This window comes from Myxine glutinosa, chromosome 5 (genome assembly GCF_964187855.1).
Source record: "Myxine glutinosa chromosome 5, kmMyxGlut1.1, whole genome shotgun sequence".
Classification (NCBI taxonomy): Eukaryota; Metazoa; Chordata; class Myxini; order Myxiniformes; family Myxinidae; genus Myxine; species Myxine glutinosa.
The window spans coordinates 131,242,439-131,261,745 of record NC_136265.1 but is presented as its reverse complement, the minus strand read 5'-3'; the positions used below and the strand labels follow the sequence as shown (position 1 = coordinate 131,261,745).

Here is a 19,307-nt window from a genome sequence, read left to right as displayed (position 1 = left end):
AATTATTAATTAGTTAAAACTTTTTTCTCACTTACATTTGTGGACAACTTTTAATCCAAATGGTCACACACAGTTAAACATAAACATCGTTGTCTCAAGAACATTCTTATATTTTGACCAAACGTTACATTTCGTATTAAAAAAATAATTACTGCTATCACAAAATCACCCGTTACTCAACTAACCAATTAATGTTCGTTAATTAACCATTTTGCCCATTTTGCTCCAACCCAACAGGTACCTTACATGAGCCTCGACCAATATGCTGACAGAGACAGAGGGATCAAGTCAGTGCCCAAGCAGCAGTTTTTGGTCTTGTCCAATCACACGATCTTAACAGGTAGTTACAGACATCCGCAACAATATTGTGGAGAAGAAGAAGCAGGGCTCATGAGGGTTAACCAATCAAGGTGAAGAGCTTGGCTGTTCCGAGCGCTGGGCAGAAACTTCAGTTTCCAGTCGTGCGATGACAGTCTCCAATTCATAATTCTTGCTCACCAGAGTAACCCAGCTGCAGAAAACAAGGATGAACCATTCGGAGGAGGCACGTCATGACGCATGCCAGCAGAACAGGTGCCCACAGATTTGAATATTCGTGTGGCCAGGTGGAATAACTTGGTATTCCGATGTACCATACTCTGTTACAGAGTGTCGGTGCTGCTGAAGTAGTTTCTTGGCAAGGGTTACAATGGGTGGTTTGCCATCGCCTTCTCAGCAGTAGTTCGGGCAGCAATTTGGAATTTGTTCATGGTGCCAGCGATAGCTCGCCTAATCTTCACCAAGGACACCGTGGGATGTTTAACGTCCACCAACTAATGCCGGCAGACGGGAATCCCAGTTTAACGTCCATCGGCGGGACGGCAGATACATTGATGAATCGCCCGACCTGTGAAACACCGGGATGACAGTTTATAGCTGGGTCGGGATTCGAACCCAGGCTCGACAACTCAAGAGATGTGTGCACATACCTCGAGACTATCCTGCCAACCAATTCACCCTAATACAGGGTCCGGCTGGGAGGTGTGACGATTTTCAGAAAACTCGTACAGTTATTTTTAGTCGAATTTCAATTTTTATTTTTTTAAAGACTACATATATAACGCCATTTAATACACTGTAACAAAGACATTTTAAAAATGTAATTCATGTTTGAATTGGGTATAACAATGCAAGTGGGGGGGTCCAGCACATGCGTGATGGCTGTTGGTTACTCGTTGTTAGGCGCCATTTCAGTAGCCATGGAGCTGTGGACGATTGAACATCGCGTCTTTGTTGTTGAGACGTTTATTCAAACGGGTAGTTCGGTGGTGCTTACACAGCGCAGATTTCGTACTCACTTCAATATTGGTCGACGTGGCGCCGTTCCGTCTCGAAACACAATATTGAAGTGGGTAAAAAAAACTTCAGGACGACTGGATCTGTGAGGCCGGGAGCAGCTCGGGGAGGTGATCGAACCGTTAGGACCCCGGAAAACATCGAAAGGGTACGACAAGCTGTGGAGGCCAGCCCTCGTCGGTCAGCGGTATGGCACGCTCGCGCTCTACGGATGTCAGACAGATCAGTTCGTCGAATTTTGCACTTGGACCTTCATTATCACGCGTACAAAATCATGGTGGTTCAAGAACTGCAGCAGAATTATTTCCTACGGCGGTTTACGTTCGCAGAAAGAATGCTGGAACTGCTGAGGGATGCTGGAACTTTTCCGCGCGTCTGCAAGAATGCTTGGACAAGAACGGCCGCCATTTAGATGATGTCATTTTTCAAATATGAATTACATTTTTTAAATGTCTTTGTTACAGTGTATTAAATGGCATTATATATGTCGTCTTTAAAATAAAAAAAATTGAAATTCGACTAAAAATAACTGTGTACGAGTTTTCTGAAAATAGTCACACCTCCCTGACGGACCCTGTACATGCAGTGTGGTATTCCATTACGGAACAGCAATGAGAAGTGAGAAAATAAAAGACAGTTCAGGTGGGACGCGTCTCACAAGGTTAATCATTCAAATTGACGACAATAAAGTCATCCCCGCCCGACATCAGATCCCAAGCGTCTTTCCATGAGGATACAAGCAATATCAGCGACATACGTTTCCTCCAACTGTTGCAACTTGGCGCCGGTGGCAAGCTGCTCGGTCTTGCGCTCGAAATTCAGATCTTGGATCGCTTTCCTGAGAGAGGCAGACGTGGGGCATTTAGCCAGTCCATTGGTACAAACCAAATGAACGGCGAGATACAGACGAAACGAGAAGGGAGAGGTCGTGACAAGATGGGAGGCTTACCGTAGCTTAAGAAGGGTTTTCTGTGAATGCTCTATCATTCTGACCATGAATCTGGAAAAATAAAGGAAATACACATTACTTTTGCAAAACAAACTGAAATCTATCCCAAGATCTAAAACTTCCATCGACTTGGATTATATCAAGGCTCTTGGTGTGAGAGATCGAAACCTCATTTTACGAAAGGAACCTGTAAAGATTCCATGTCAGTGCCCTGCCAGGCATGGCGTGCACGGTACGCACGCATTCCCAGCCCGCCAGACAGCAGGCCCGTGTGCTGCGAGCAATTCCAGGTTGTCGATGCGTGCTGCCTGATGCTCCAGCTGCGCAGAGGCATTGGAGACCGATTCTAACCAGGCAGCCACGTCGAGCCGCTGTCCCGGAGGAGGCTGCGGGAGCTCGTATCTAGGGGTGAGGGAAATATGGGAGAACAAGAGGCGATGTCAGGCTCGCGGAAAATTGAATTAATAGGGGACGTGGCTGGAAGAGAATAGACAAGTAAAATAACACGGGACTTTCAAAATGATGTATGAATGTCTACGAGGCCCTTTGCGCATGCGCTGTGTGTGTGTTTACAGTGACTGAGTTCTGCTCGTTCATCACTTTTAACCTGCCATTGCTAGCGCGAAATCTGTAAGTCAAATAGCCTTTTAAAAACAATTTGCAGCATTTAATTTAAACAGTGGCAATTTCAGGATGATTAACCATAATTGTTGTGTTCCTGGGTGAAAATTGGACTTACGGAAATGGGATAAATACCTGTAGATGAAACTGAGGTGTTGATTTCCTGTCATATCCGGTTAATACAAGTGAGTGGCCGCAGTGGATATATAAAGCAAATTCACATGTACGTACATGTACGTACACACACACACACACACACACACACACACACACACACACACACACACACACACACACACACACACACACACACACACACACACACACACACACACACACACACACACACACACACACACACACACACACACACACACACACACACACACACACGACCCTGGAACCAAAAAAAACTAGAGCGAGTCGATGGCGCACCTCCTGAAGTAAAGTTGAAAGATGTTGAAGACATCAGTTTAAAGCTTTATTGAAACAGTTGAAAGCTTCCCACCTAAAGCAAAGTTGAAAGATGGAAAAAGTTCCACCAGGGATGACCTAATATAAAATTGAGTCAATTTTTTCCCCCATTTTGACCCCCGTGACCCCAGGTACCCACCCCTTGGGGCATTAACCAGGGGTCGAATCCCAAAACATGGTTACATATTTCATGCATCTCCCAATGATTGCATTTACAAAGTTTCATTTTAAAATGTTTCAAATGTGACCATAATTGCATTTTTTCCGTCTTTGACCTTTGGGCAGAGTCAAAAATGATACTGCCCTTGCACCACATGCCATGTGGTAATCATAACTACCAAGTTTGGTAAATTTTTGCCCAACCGTTTAGGAAAAGATGGTGTGACGGTGGACGGACAGACTACAATATCCTCCCGTTTATAAAATAAAGCGTGGGGATAAATATGTATTTATAACAATCCTCTTAGCTCCTGTAACTTGTACCACTCCCTCTACCCCCTTCCTTGTCCCCCAACATGATTAATAGTATATACCGTCATTTGAAACTTACCTTGTACAATCCACAAGCCCCAGATATGTCCTTCCCATAGGATGATGGTTCAGAAGAAACTAATACAGATACACAGTCCATTAAACGGTAACGATCCGTCGGGGGTTTGGGTAGCACAGTGCACACGCCCGTCTACTCGGGCCTTGCACTGGCCGACATTGCTGAGAGTTTGCAGTATGAGCAGTTTCCCGGTCGGTGAGCTGAGAAAGGTCTTCAAGTCTTTTGTTGTGCAGAGGCACAGCCCTTCCTCATGGGTACATTTCCAAGTATTTTCTGCTTCTTTCAGAAGTTTTGTGAGCCATTTTAGGCAACACTCTCACACTCTCACACTCTCACACTCTCACACTCTCACACTCTCACACTCTCACACTCTCACACACAATTTTATGGTGCCTCGAACACTGCTGTTTCTAAGGGTTTCTGCGCATGCGCGCTGAGCATCCTGGGGAAGATTACATTATTTCCAAAGTCACCTATTGAACAATCAACAGGTAAAACAATTGATCCAAAGACATTTAGTCACCAGAAAACACTCGGACATGAAGACACAAGCACAGTTTCTACTACCAGGTTTGATTAGGCATCTGTTTGAGTGGAGTTTATGGAACACCTCCAATCGAGAGACGTGGATGGAAAATCTCACCGTTTCATGCTCAGAAGATCCATGGGCTGTCTCGCGGCGACGCGCTCAAACTCCACCCTCATCACCTCGGTCTGACCCACACACAAGATAGGGTGAGTGTATATGATAGGGTATGTTAACCATAGTTTCCCACTGCAATGGTCACCACAGGTGATGAGACATTTCAATGGGCAAGTAAAACTCTATAGCAAACAATACCTGCCAAAAATAAATCATTGCACACCTGGAAAGCCATGTAATCAACAGTAGGTAAGTAGCTCAGGTAGTTCTTCGTTGGACGATACCTCCTCGTCTCCTCTTCCACGAGTGCTGCTGCCTGGAGAAATGGAGCTGGAGTTTAATCATCCTGGAGCGAAACTCCATCCGCATCCGCAATCATTATCCGGAAACCATCGGTATTAGACTGATGCTTGCAATGTATTCCACTTTAGGGATTGTTTGGAACTTCAGTGAAATTCCTTCAGCTCTTCCCGAAATTATTTCAACTCTGCTGTCCTCTATCAGCTCCAGGGTTCTCCTGCTTCCATCAAAGAGCTTCACTCCTCGTGCTGAGACCCTATTCCCCACCCTTCTTCTACAATTATGCTCCTTGTGCTGTGATCCATCATCATCATCATCATTATTATTATACGGAAGTAAAAGGTAATCCTGTTTAAACTTCCGATCATTCTATCCATGAGGTTTGTATATGTCCCACTGCTTAATTATAAATTGAACCTCATTTATTGTGGGGTGTGCATGTTTGTTTGGAAATCAGAGTAACATTTGATGAGAGGACCAATGTTGGTCCAACCTGCTCTTAAATAATTGAAGTGATGGTGCAGTTACCACTAACTGAGGAAGGCTATTCTATTTCTCAGTTACTCTTTGACTGAAACAGTTCTTTCATAGAGTCGTACAACTCCTCTCCTTAAACATCTTCAGAGTAAGGCCTCTAGTTGCATGATAAATCTCTGGAACAAAGAAGTGCTCGGGATCCGGGGCTACTAAGCCTTTGACGATCTTGTAAACCTCAATCATGTCTCCTCGTTGTCACCTGTAGTGAAGGGAGAACATGCCCAGTTGTCTGAATCTTTCCTGATTAGCAAGTTGACCGAGTTCTGGTATGAGCTTTGTCGCTCTCCGTTGCACCCTCTGTCTTATCGGCATCTGCTTTAAATCTTGGATGCCAAATTACATTTCCATATTCTAGGAGAGGAGGGACCATGGAGTTTGGTAAGAGTGGGAAAGTTTCCTTGGTGAAGCTGGACAAGGTCCTCTTGATAAGAGCCAACATCTGATTGGCCTTGTTGACAGATACAGCTACATGCCTGTGGAAAGTTAGCTCGTTATTTATAACAACACCAAGGTCCTTCACCTTCTGTGTAACTTTTAGTTCTTCTCCCTTGAGATAGTACGTTTCATTCCGGTTTCCCTTGCCAATGTGCATAACCTTACATTTGGCTGGGTTGAATGAAACTTGCCAAAAATCGACCCATCTTGCAACTGTGTCTAGGTCCTCCTGTAATAATATCGAGTGTGCTCAGGTTGTGACGTCCCCATAGATTTTGTATCGTCAGCATAAATCTGGACATAGTTTTGTATCTCAGTCAGCAGGTCATTGACGAACAACACGAAGAGCTGAGGAGCGAGAACACTTCGCTGTGGGACTCCGCTGTTGACGCTAATCCAGTCGGAGTGAACACCATTAAGAGTGGCACGTTGGGTTATACCTACAAGGAATGCCTCGATCCATTTCAAAGGCTTGCCATTGATAACGTAAGCTTGGATTTTCTTAAGAAGGCGACGATGCAGGACCGTATCGAATGCTTTGCTAAAGTCCAGATGAAAGACATCGATTGATTTCCTAGAATTGATTAATTATCCCAGTCCATCTATCTATAATTCCACTAATCTCTGTCTGTGTGTGTGTGTGTATGCGACCGCTGTTTCTCGACAACTACCGGTCCGATATACTTGAAACTTGCCAGGTATATTGCTGGGGACCCGAGGATGTGCCTTTTCAAGGTTTCATATTAATCGGACAAGTAGTTACCGAGCTATGTCCAAAAAACGATTCAACCAATCAGAGAGCAGCGAGCTATCACGTGTGCCGAACGTGCCGAACAGACTCTGCCTCGGACGGCACATTTGAGAGCGTATTCATTTATTTCACGTTGGCAAACTATGTTGGCGTTAAACTATGTTTTAAAACTAATTAAAACTACTTTGCGATTCATCGTAACTGCGATTCGTAACTGCCGTTCGCTTTGGCTTTGCGAATGGACCAAACCATTTCATGTAAATAGAGGGGGGGATTGTCACCATACTCGCAAGCCGTTCGCTTTGGACCAAACCATTTCATGTAAATAGAGGGGGGGGATATAATTTTAGATATAGATATAGTACGGGCATGCCCTAGTTCCTCCAATTGCCACATCAGCTGAGAGGAACGTGAACGACCAGGAGTAAAACCATGCTGTGTCTCATGAAGGAGGTTATTATTGACGACATGATGCAGCACTACATCCGTCACAATAGATTCCATGGTTTTACCTACTACCGAGGTTAGGCGTATTGGCCTGCAATTCTCTGGCAGTCGGCAATTTTCCTTTCTTGAGGATCGGGATTACATTGGCTTTTTTCTAAATGTCCGGAAGTATTCCCTAATCCAACGGTTTCTTAAAGACAATTGCCAGTAGAGTGGATATAACATTAGCTAACTCCTTCAGGACCCTAGGATGATGAAATTAATCAGGCCCTGCTGACCTGCACCCACTGAACAGCTGGAGTTTCTCTTTCACCATCTTGGGTGTACGGTTTATGCTTTCTAGGTGTGCCCCGTTGAACTGCCAATTTGGCAGAGGCACTCCACTGAAGTCTTCATTGGTGAACACACTACTGAAGAGTTTGTTGAACACTTCAGTGTTGTCTTTATCTGTCATGACTTCCGTTCTGTCTTCCAGCTTCAGAAACCCGATACTGTTTCTGCTCTTCACTTTTGAGTTAACATAACGCCAGAAATCCTTCGGATTCTCTTTCATTACCTCCGCAAACAAAGGTGGATGGAGCTTATGTTTTCACCCCTGTCTGTCTGTCTGTTTGTTCGTTCGTGAATAAAATATCTCAAAAGGTTGTGGACGGATTCGGACGAAATTTGGCAGAGATGTAGCGTACTGTATGTGACAAGGATGAAATGATTAGATTTGGGTGAAGATCCAGATCCGGCTACTATAATTTTTAAAGTGACTTCACCATTGGGAGATAGGTCCAAAAACAATACATAGCAGGATATCTCAAAAAGTTATGGATGGATTTGGATGAAACTTGGTGGACCGGTTGTGTGTGTGACAAGGAAGAATCGATTCAATTTTGGTGAACATCTGAATATGGATTCGGATATGAGAATTATTTAATTTTCTAAGTGATTCTTCACCATTGGGAGATCGGGCCAAAAACGATACATAGCAGGATATCTCAAAACGTTATGGACGGATTTGGACGAAACTTGTTGGACAGCTTGTGTGTGTGACAAGGAAAAATCGATTCAATTTTGGTGAAGATCCGGATCCGGCTAGTAGAATTTTTAAAGGGATTCTTCACCATTGAGTGACATGGCCAACCAGGTGGAGGTATGCTCGCTACTGAGTGCCGTTCTAGTATTGTAGATGAGTTCAGTCTCGTATTCCTTATTGAGGTTCCAAGTTGCTTTACGTGGACTATCAGTATTGGTAATCTTCACTACATCCAGAAATTATGTATTTGTCCCACGCGCACCGCTTGCGTCGGCTTGTCCATCTGGCAGCGTAGATTTGTTTCTTATTATACCTTGTAGTTGTTTTTGACAACTGGAACAAATTTGTCAATTGCATTTATAATTTGCTCCTTAAACACATTCCAAGATTCCCTGCAGTCCTTTCCGGCCAAGAGATCAGTCCAGTTGTTGTCTGCCATCTTCTACCTCATAGCACTGTAGTTACCCATCAGTTTATTAACCCGCTGTTAATCCCTTGCCCCCATTAAGTGTAAATTTGTTGCCTCCCCACCCCCACCCCGACCTTCTATGAGTCTCGATACCTGAACAATACAACAATATGTATTCAGAGGGTGTATATTGTTGTACCGCAAGAAAGACTGGTTCCATCAATATCAATCACGCTAAACCACATCTCTGTGGTTATTTAAATTTGAAATGAGCGGAATTTTTAACATACACACAAACATTGTAAATGTTTCCTCATTGGGTATCAACAACTAATAGCCCAACAACGTGTTTAAAAAAAACAACCCTAACAACAACAACAACAACAAAAAGAAACCATTCACTATCACGATGTCCCAATGGCCGGATACGCACCGCCTGTCGCACGCCGGGCGCATCGTAACCAGAGTCAAAGTACGGGAGCGCATCTGCCGGAGCATCGGGTAGAGCAGGGACGGCCATGGATAATCAATGGAGGTGTAAGAGAGGATGAAAAAGGGGAAGATAAGCGAGCGTGACGGTAGAGTGCCCAACAGAGGGCGAAAAACCCACTAGGCCGCAACGCCAGTGGCAGAGAAGGATTTTGATTGGCGGACCAGCGATGACGTTAGTGCATCTTATTTAATTATTATTCGACTCGATTTATCCCAGTTAATTAATTCAAGTACAAAGCGAAAATTTTAATACATATATATTTGGGATATTTAAATACAAATTTACGAACAAGCAACCAAACAATACTTCCAAAACGCTGTTAATACTTTCAAGATGTATTTTGGGCGGTGCTTACCGGAAGTTCCCTCACGATTTGTTCTTCGCAATCGGAACATGACGTCGGCTTTTGAATGGTCATCTTAAACCATATGAGCTTATTGAGACGACATTCAGTGAACAGGATGAAATTTAATTACAAACTCGAACGACAGGAAAACAAAACCAAAAAAGGACGTTTGATCCAGTAAGAGGATTGCGACCTCAATCACAATTGTACATAAAATTCTGAATATACTTTTTACACATTTTAAACTATATATTGAAAAAGGGATATATAATTTTAAAATGATGTGTATATATATTTCCATTTATTAAAAAACAAAACATCGTCTCCCCGTCGGGGAATCGAACCCCGGTCTCCCGCGTGACAGGCAGGGATAATTACCACTATACGAACGATGAAGTGACACAAAAAGCTGTGAAAAAAATTCCTTCAAAAGCATGATACGTTTAATTGGTATCATTTAATTTACTTTTTGCCAAAAAAATATTTAATCTATATATTAAAGTTACGGCAGTTTTCCATCCGTCTCTTTCTCTTTCCGCCCATTGATTGGACAGCTGGCCTGACTCCACCCAGAAAACGTCATTAGTAGGAAGACTGACTGCACCCACCTGCATTTTGATATTCATGCAGTTCAGGTCGAATGCATCTTCATACGTCATATTCACAATACTGATGCCCTACATTTACATTTGTAAAAAATATAAACTTCCGAGAGCATGCAAGGCAGCGCCTCAAATTCCCATACACCGCCCATAAAGTGGAGTGCTTTCCGCATTCTTCAGGTACCTTCTCGTAGAAACTAAAAACAATGCAATCATTCACTACATCTCAATTTTTTTTTTCCTTGACATTTCCTCGTTGTGATTGTTGCTACTTCAGTTGAAGTTTGTCGTTTCCTCGGCTTCGCTTGGTCTCGGGTACAAAAGAATTCCTAAAATATTTATTAATACTGTACATGTTTTATTATAACGTATCCTGTCTCGGCCTCAACCTGGAGGCCTTTGTTTTAGTGTTTGTTTAGTTTGGTGACAAGAACAAGCCCCACCTCCTTTCGTCTCCGCCCCGACAATCAAAGTGCCACGCCCTCTTACAACTCCAGATATTTCAGCAATGACTCGCGGGCTTTTCCAGGCTTGGGCGCCAACAGAAGAATGATCCTGATTGGTGAATCGTGAACGGATGGTGCACGAAAGGAACCCCCATTACCACGGACCACCATCCGACGAATCACACGGATCTGTAACGGTTTATGTGAAATAACTTATCTATATGAACATTGTATCATGATCACTGCAATATGGTGGCCGAGTAGGAGGCCCAGTGACGACAAATACAAAAAACAGTTAATTATATATTTTGTTGTGTGATGTTGGAAACATGAATGCATCTGCAATAGAGACCACTCCGTGGATCACTCACAGTCCACTCACACAGTACGGGCATTTTATTTAAAAAAAAACTTTGGTCAACCTTGAACAAATTACAACTTAAAGTTAAAGTATCTCTGTTGTTTTCTACTCCTGAATAAGTCCTCCATCACATACAAAAAGTCTTAAGGGATCTTGGAAGGGGAAACATGTGAAAATCACTGGAATATGTGAGTCGGACCCAAAAATGTCATTTTTCCACATTCCAGCCTTTTCCAAATGTTAAAGCCTAAATGAAGGTTTCAGTGAACTGTTTCATTTCATTTATTATTTTGCAGGTACATCAAGACTGGTACATCAAGACATCATTGTGCCCCTGCAGGATTGCTAAAAAGTGAACCAAATCACCATGGAGTCGCTCTCCTGGCGCTTAAACGAAGAGGAGGACAACCCATGTGAGGACAAAATGACACAACAATAAAATAAAGATAAAAACAAACACATAAGGAAACAAAATCAGTTTGGCCAGAAATTGAGTTGTTGCCATTATCTTACTTTCCTCCCCCCCCACCCCACCCCACCACACCCCCCCACCCCCTTCCCCACAAACCCCACCCCCACCAACCCCACACCCCACCATAAAACCAACAAGTTACACATTAAATACAAGGTTTAAAAAAGTAGACATTACAAAAACGTGGACATATTCGGACGAAACTTGGTGAACACGTTCGGTGTGTGACAAGGACGAATCGATTCGATTTTGGTGAAAATCCGGATCCGGATACTACTTTTTGAGTGATTTGTCAACATTGAAAAGTTGTGGACGAATTATGACAAAACTTGGTGGATGGGTTGGTTTGGTGACAAGAAGAAGCCGATTAAATTTTGGTTCAGGTCGGATCCAGATCTGGCCTATCATTGGGATACAAAACATAAACTGTTCAACCTAGCGGAGGTATGCACTCTGCCGAGTACCGTTCTAGTTCAAACGAGTAATTCAAAACCTCTCGCTGCACTGGAAAATGTGGGGACAGGAATACAGGACTGTAAAATGTGGGGCTTGTAATACAACAACATCAACTGGCACGACTAGTAACGGTAAAACAAAACACCAAATTGTAATCATAATACTGAGAATCTTCACAATACACCAAAGGGTCTGCGGAGAACTTGACAGTGAACATGTACATGTTATATTATGCAAGAGAAGCATGGATCTGCATGGAAGGTGAGCAGTTCCCAAATTACCAGCATCTGCCCACCATGGGTAACCTGTGTCAATGTACAAGATGCGTTCAGAAGCCAACAATGTCATCATCTTCATCTTCACCTAATGCCAGCTGTGTTGTCCTTGTACAACCAGATCCTCTGCAGTTTCCACAAGCAGGAGTACACTCAACGTCGTGCTTCTTGCATGTGCACCTGAAGCTGCGCAGTCGGTCTGGCAGTTGCACCTGATGACCCTCAGCAGCTTCTCAAGAGCAGGAGTTCAGTGTGTCTGGAGCGGGACAAGCCCCTCGTCGGTCTTCCGCCATCCCCACTTTTTTTTGGGAGCGAGTCCATCCCCAGATCCCTCCCATTGTTGAACCTTAAAAAATACACGGAGGCTGTGTTGCTGCTGCTGATGGAGGTGGGAAGCTCTATGGTTGAATGTGAGATGTGCTGGAAACCACCTGCTTGTTCTGCAGAGAGTCCAGTTTTTCACTGAGTTTCTCATTGTAGAGGACCCCCAAGGCTTTCTCTCCTGCAGCTACAACATCATTGGTAAAAGCTGGCTGTGCATGAAACATCATGGCTTGCTCACGGAAGTGACTGCTTCTCTTTAATTTATTGAGGGAAGCTCCTTTCCCGATCCTGTAGATTGTAGAGGCAAGACGTGTCACATCTAAGAACAGCATGGAGGAAGGAGGAAGACGCGGAAACGAATTGGCTGTGTACGACATAAAGAAAAACGAGAACTCGATTCGGGAAAGTGTCGCAGCGAGTGCAGTACTCAGGACCAAAGTGGTTACACAGGTCAGGGATATTCATATCAAAGCAATGAAGAATGCATTACATGTGTGGGTAGAAGACAATCCCCAGAGGAACATTCCTTTAAGCGGACCTCTGATTCCTGAAAAGGCAAAGCCAATGTATGATCTTCTGGGTGGCATGGGTGGTGCTGCAAACACGAGTGATGTTGGTATGAGTGATGCAGGTACGAGTGGCCCCAGTCCCTTCCAAGCGAGCAGGGATGGTTTGTCCACTTCAAGCAGCGGTACGGTGTCCGCAATGTAAAGCTTGCAGGCGAGTGTGTCTCTGTGGACCGTGAGGCAGCTCAAAGTTTCCCTGCTCCACTCGCGCTGCTCATCGAGAAGAAGGGTTATGTACCGGACCAGGTTTTTCAACACAGAAAAGGCCGGCCTGTTCTGGAAGAAAATACACATGAGGACTTTGATCTCGAAGCGAGAGAGGACAGCATCGAGCTTCAAGGCTGCCAAGGACTGGGTATCTCTTCTCTGTGCCAATGCCAAAGGGGACTGCATGGTTCAGCCAATGATGCTGTAACGTTCCGAAACCTGTGTGCTCTCAATGGCAAAAACATGCCCTTGTATGAGCTGTGCTCCCACGTCAATCGGAAGAATGGACGCGACAAAAAGCTGGAATTCGTCCGAGTTTCTTTATTGTCACAAAACAACTCGGGTACTCTGAAAAGCCCGTTTATCGGGCAGCAATATATATACACACATTATCCCGGAGCGTTTGCCCGGGAAAGGCGAGAGGGGGCGTGGCCGGGCGTCCTGGCCGCGGCCTGGCAAGTCGAGGGCGGGCGTGGCCGGGCGTGCCCGGGCATGCCCGGGCGTCCCTGCCGATGCCTGGCAAGTTGAGCGCGGGCCTGCCCGGGCGTCCTGGACGAGCCCGGCATGGTGATCGCTCCGCGTCCTTGGTAGGTGCAAGGCGATTGTGTAAACCCAGCGGTAGCCGCTACACACGTCCCCCCAGAATCGACTTGCACCGGCAGGGTCAATTTGAGGGGGGTCCTGATGACCCGGCCGAAGCAACCCCTGGCGGGTCATGGGGGGGGGTCCGGTGTGGTGGTGGACGGTCGAGTGGGGGGCACCGTGGACGGGGGGCGGCCTCGCCGCGGCGGAAGGGCCAACCGTGGTGGTTGGTCGATGTCCATGTGCGCCGGTTTGAGGCGGTCCACCGCAATCCGGTCCGACCTGCTGCCGATGTCGATGACGAACGACTTGTCGTCCCGTCTCAGGACCCGGAAGGGCCCGTCGTACGGCGGCCGGAGTAGCCCCCGATGTGCGTCATGATGCACAAAAACGTACTCCGCTGTGCGAAGCGCTGGGGGGATGTAGGACTGGGGGTCACCATGGTGGGATGTTGGCACGGGGGCAAACCGTCGGGCGGCCTCCTGGAGGTCCGAGCGCTGGTGAGCTGCGGACCAGGGACTGGTAGCGTCGGGCATGAATTCGCCCGGGACGCGTAGCGCCTGGCTGTAGACAAGCTCGGCGGTGGATGCCCGGAGGTCCTCCTTGGGGGCCGTGCGGAGGCCCAAAAGGATCCACGGCAGCCAGTCGGCCCAACCGCCGTCTTGAAGGCCGGCCATGAGCGCGGCCTTCATGGAGCGGTGGAATCGCTCGCACAACCCGTTGGCTTTGGGGTGGTAGGCCGTAGTACGGTGGAGCTTGACCCCCAGGTTGCGGGCGACCGCGCCCCACAGCTCGGAAGTGAACTGCGGTCCGCGGTCTGACGAGATGTCCGCCGGTGCGCCGAAGCGGGCGACCCAGGTGGCGATGAAAGCCTGCGCACGTCGATGGTGGTGGTGGAGACGAGGGGAACGGCCTCTGGCCACCTGGTGGTCCTGTCCACCATGGTGAGCAGGTGTGTGAACCCCCGTGATGGGGGGAGGGGGCCCACCAGATCCACGTTGACGTGGTCGAAACGTCGTTCGGGCACGGTGAAAGGTGCCAGCGGGGCCTGGGTGTGTCGGTGGACCTTGGCCTGTTGGCAGGCTGTGCAGGTGCTGGTCCAATCGCGGACGTCCCGTCGAAGGCCGTGCCAGACGAATCGCGCCGACACCAGCTTCTGGGAAGCTTTCCGGCCCGGGTGGGAAAGGCCGTGGAGGGAGGCGAAGATGCGGCGTTGCCAGGTAACGGGCACGATGGGGCGAGGCTGGCCTTGGGAGACGTCGCAGAGCAGGACAGTGTCCGCGAAGGGGATGTCGGCCAGGCCGAGGCCCGTGTCCGCCGCCCAGAGGGCTTGCACCGTGGTGTCGGTGGTTTGGTCCGCCGCCATAAGCGCGAAGTCCACGCCGAGGTGGACCGCGTTCGCGCTGGCCCGAGAAAGACAGTCGGCCACGGCGTTGTTTTTGCCGGCGACGTGCCGGATGTCCGTGGTAAACTCCGACACGGCGGAGAGGTGGCGCTGTTGGCGGGCCGACCACGGCTCCGTGACCTTGGCCATTGCGTAAACCAATGGCTTGTGGTCGACGAACGCCGTGAAGGGTCGGCCCTCCAGTAGGTGGCGGAAATGGCGAACGGCCAGGTGTAGACCGAGGAGCTCACGGTCAAACGTGCTGTATTTGAGCTCGTTCGGCCGGAGCTGCCGGCTGAAAAAAGCGAGTGGCTGCCAAACCCCGTTCACCCATTGCTCATGTACGGCGCCCACCGAGTAGTCGGAGGCATCCGTGGTGAGGGCGATGGGAGCGTTGAGCACCGGGTGAGCGAGCAGTGTTGCGTCGGCGAGGGCCCGTTTTGAGCTTTGGAAGGCCGCGTCCATTGCTGCGGACCAGACGATGTCGTGCTTGGCCGGCTTGCCCCGGAGGGCTTCGTAGAGGGGCCGCATGAGTTGAGCAGCGCGGGGCACGAAGCGGTGATAGAAATTCACCATTCCCAGGAATTCCTGCAGGGCCTTTATGGAGCGGGGACGCGGAAACGTGGTGATGGCCTTGACCTTGGTTGGCAGCGGCACGGCCCCGTTCTTGGTGATGTGGTGGCCCAAAAAATCAACGGCCATCGTGCCGAAGTGGCATTTGGCCGGGTTGACGATGAGGCCGTGCTCGCTGAGGCGCCCGAACAGTGTTCGGAGGTGGAGCAGGTGCTCGGCCCGGGATGTGCTGGCGACGAGGATGTCATCCAGGTAAACGAAGAGGAACGGCAGGTCACGCAGCACGCCGTCCATCAAGCGCTGGAATGCCTGAGCCGCGTTCTTGAGGCCAAACGGCATCCGTAGGAATTCGAATAAGCCAAACGGCGTGATGACGGCCGTTTTAGGGACGTCGGCCGCCCTTACAGGTATCTGGTGATATCCCCGTATGAGATCGATTTTTGAAAAAATGACCCGTCCTGCCAAACGGGCGGAGAAGTCTTGGATGTGCGGGATCGGATACCTGTCGGGGGTGGTAGCGTCGTTAAGGCGGCGGTAGTCACCACATGGGCGCCAGCCGCCCCCTGGCTTTGGGACGATGTGTAGTGGTGAAGCCCACGCACTATCGGAGCGCCGCATGATGCCGAGGTGTTCCAAAGCGTCGAACTCGGCTTTGGCCACGGCGAGCTTGGCTGGGTCGAGGCGGCGGGCTCTGGCGTAGACCGGCGGGCCCGTGGTTGGTATGTGGTGCTCGATCCCATGTAGTACTGCGACGGCAGAAAACGTCGGCCGCGTGAGGGCCGGGAACTCCGTGAGCAGGCGAGCAAACTCGTTCGCCGCCGGGAGGGCGCATGCCAGCTCGGTCGGAGCGGAGCTGCTCAATGTGCATACCAGGGAGCTGAAGGTCTCGGCATTGATGAGGCGACGCCGTTGGACGTCCACCAGCAGTCCGTGTGCGCAGAGGAAGTCGGCGCCTAGCAGAGCCATGGGCACGTTTGTGGTTACAAACGTCCAAGTAAAGCGTTGGCCGCCGAAGCAGAGGGTGACGTTGCGCTGGCCGAAGGTGCGGATGGCCGATCCGTTGGCCGCAACCAAGGAGGGGCTGCAAACCGCAGACTGCCTGTCCTGATCAGAGGCGGGTATGACGCTCAGTTGGGCACCGGTGTCGCACAGGAAGCGCCGTCCGGACGCTTTGTCCGTGATGAAAAGTAAGTTGCCCGTGTGGCCGGTGCTCATGGCTGGTAATGAACGCCGGCCCGGCCGTTTCCCGGCCTGCCGAAGGTGCACGGGGGTCGGCATGTCCGGGCCTTCTGTCCGAACCTGGCATGATAGTAACACCACGCTTGGTCAGGTGGAGGCCCCGGTCGTCATGCTGGAGGTGGTCGGCTCGGCGTCGCGGCCGCCAATTGCGTCGGCAGTTCGGTCGTCGACCGTGCCGGGTGCTCGGGCGCCATGGGCGTTGCGTAGGACGGCGGTGGGCCTCAGGTCGCTGCTGCAATGCGTTGGCCTGCCGCGGAGATCTTGTCGGCTTCCCTGGCGAGGGCGCAGGGATCCGTGATCGTCGTGCTTGCCAGGGCGAAGCGTACCGGGCTATGTAGCTGACGGAGGAACAGCTTCCGGAACAGGAATGCAGGAGAGTGCTCGCCGAGCAGCGAAAGCATGTAGTCCATTCGCTCGGACGGGCGCGTGTCGCCGAGCTCGGGCAGGTCGAGCAGGCGCCATGCGCGTTCCGCTGATGGGAGGGCGAAAGCGTCGAGGAGGAGCTTTTTAATCGCGCGGTATTTGTCAGCGGCTGGCGGGCTCTCGAGGAGGCTCAGGGCACGGGCCGCGGTGGCTGAACTGAGCGCTGCTACCACATGGTGGAAGCGGGTGTCGTCGGCCGTGATGCCTCGCAGGGCGAACAGGGAGTCCGCCTGGGCAAACCAAACCGCCGCGTGAGCCTCCCAGAAGGTAGGCAGTTTAAGGGCAACTGCCGTGTCCATGTCGGTAGGTCACCAATGTCGGAGCTGTGCTCCCACGTCAATCGGAAGAATGGACGCGACAAAAAGCTGGAATTCGTCCGAGTTTCTTTATTGTCACAAAACAATTCGGGTACTCTGAAAAGCCCGTTTATCGGGCAGCAATATATATACACACATTATCCCGGAGCGTTTGCCCGGGAAAGGCGAGAGGGGGCGTGGCCGGGCGTCCTGGCCGCGGCCTGGCAAGTCGAGGGCGGGCATGCCCGGGCGTCCTGGACGAGCCCGGCATGGTGATCGCTCCGCATCCTTGGTAGGTGCAAGGCGATTGTGTAAACCCAGCGGTAGCCGCTACACCCTCATACTTAGCGTCGGGAAATGTTGGAAGGACTTCAACATCGCGCACTGCATCAACGCCATAAAGGACTTTCTGAATGAGGTCAAAGCCCCCACCATCAACGGGCGCAGTCAATGACTTCAGAGGCTTTCCCGACTCCACAGAAGAGAGGCGGACATCCACTGGGTTGGTGTGGAAGGTGGATGGCGAAGGCTTTGACGACATGTAGCCTGAGGAATTGGAGAAGGTCATCACCTCGCATGGTGTTGGAGGCCATCATTGAGGCTTCCAGGGAGGGGGAGGAGGAGGCAGCGAAGATGAGGAAGTGCATATGTATATATATATATGTGTGTGACTGGCTCTGGCAAAAGCAGACACTTTGGGGCAAAAATCAAAATTGAGATTTTGATATCGTCTGATTCCCCATGCTTTTCTCTTTCATTTGATATATACCTTACGTTAATTGGATGAAAATTAAAGAAGTTATGGTATTTTAATGACAATTATAATTTCATTCAAACAATGGAGATAATTAGGTTCAAAGTTCACAATACAGTTCACACACACAAACGATGTGCACACGTAGAGCTTTTCATTCATATCAAACATGTATGTCAGGGATCTCCTTCGAATTACGATGTATGGCTCGTCGTAAAACATCGAAATTTCGCGATCTTCGTGTCTTTTTGACCACATTTTGAGATTGATATTTCCAACTTTCCTGTTGTTTCTTGGGGAAATGTTTTGGTGCATAATAATCTAGAGAAGTTACTCTTTCTATCCATATAAAAATCTCAATTTGGTCCTTGTGGACATATTTTGACTCTCTTCGGCTTTTTCTCGCGAAGAGAAATGCCGACAAGTGTCTGCTTTTGTCAGAGCTTGTCACATATTCATTGTCCTGATTTATATCCTCAATTGCATCTTGCTGCAGGCAATCATTCTCGTCCTCGTTTTGCTCTTCTCGAACCTCTTCGTCGTTTTGCTTCTTTCTCAGGAGCTGTCCCTGTCAATATCATGTGACACACAGGACATGCATGATCAATGTGTAATGCACATATATGGCACGGGATATGGGGAAAAGGGAATGTCTTTTCTGATCACTCAGGTCTGAACAGACTACCACAACAAGCTCACCTGCTGTACCACCCACAACAAGCTCACCTGCTGTACCACCCACAACAAGCTCACCTGCTGGACCACCCACAACAAGCTCACCTGCTGGACCACCCACAACAAGCTCACCTGCTGGACCACATTGTGCCTCTCCAGGCACCTCCTCTGCCACCGGCAAACTCTTTATTTGGTTAGTGAGCACATATTCATGATTTGAACACAGACCTTGCACATACTCCATCACCTCCTCCCTTATCTCCCTCTTAGTTTCCCTCCGTCTCTTCTTAATTTCACTCACCCCCTCTTCCACTTCCTCTAATTTTTCCTTTTCCTCCTTCATTTCCCGGTGCGCCCC

At 48.8% G+C, this 19,307-nt stretch overlaps 2 protein-coding genes across 2 annotated transcripts in view; one reads left to right on the top strand and one right to left on the bottom strand.

The window, feature by feature from the left end:
* Window positions 1–31: 31 nt before the first annotated feature.
* LOC137427068 (pre-mRNA-splicing factor SPF27) lies at window positions 32–9,122 on the bottom strand. Its single transcript, XM_068116203.2, has 7 exons — window positions 8,909–9,122; window positions 4,796–4,888; window positions 4,573–4,643; window positions 2,525–2,686; window positions 2,285–2,335; window positions 2,093–2,173; window positions 32–511 (listed from the first exon to the last, which is right to left on the bottom strand). The coding sequence occupies exons 1-7, from the start codon at window positions 8,993–8,995 to the stop codon at window positions 406–408; spliced, it is 651 nt and encodes a 216-aa protein (XP_067972304.1). The 5' UTR covers window positions 8,996–9,122; the 3' UTR covers window positions 32–405.
* Window positions 9,123–9,920: 798 nt separating this feature from the next.
* Window positions 9,921–19,307, top strand: part of LOC137427069 (uncharacterized) — a 31,785-nt gene continuing 22,398 nt past the window's right edge. Inside the window, exons 1-2 of the mRNA XM_078778711.1 lie at window positions 9,921–11,136; window positions 18,945–19,142. The gene's annotated coding sequence lies outside the window, so the exon portion shown is untranslated. The remainder of the gene's footprint in view (window positions 11,137–18,944; window positions 19,143–19,307) is intronic.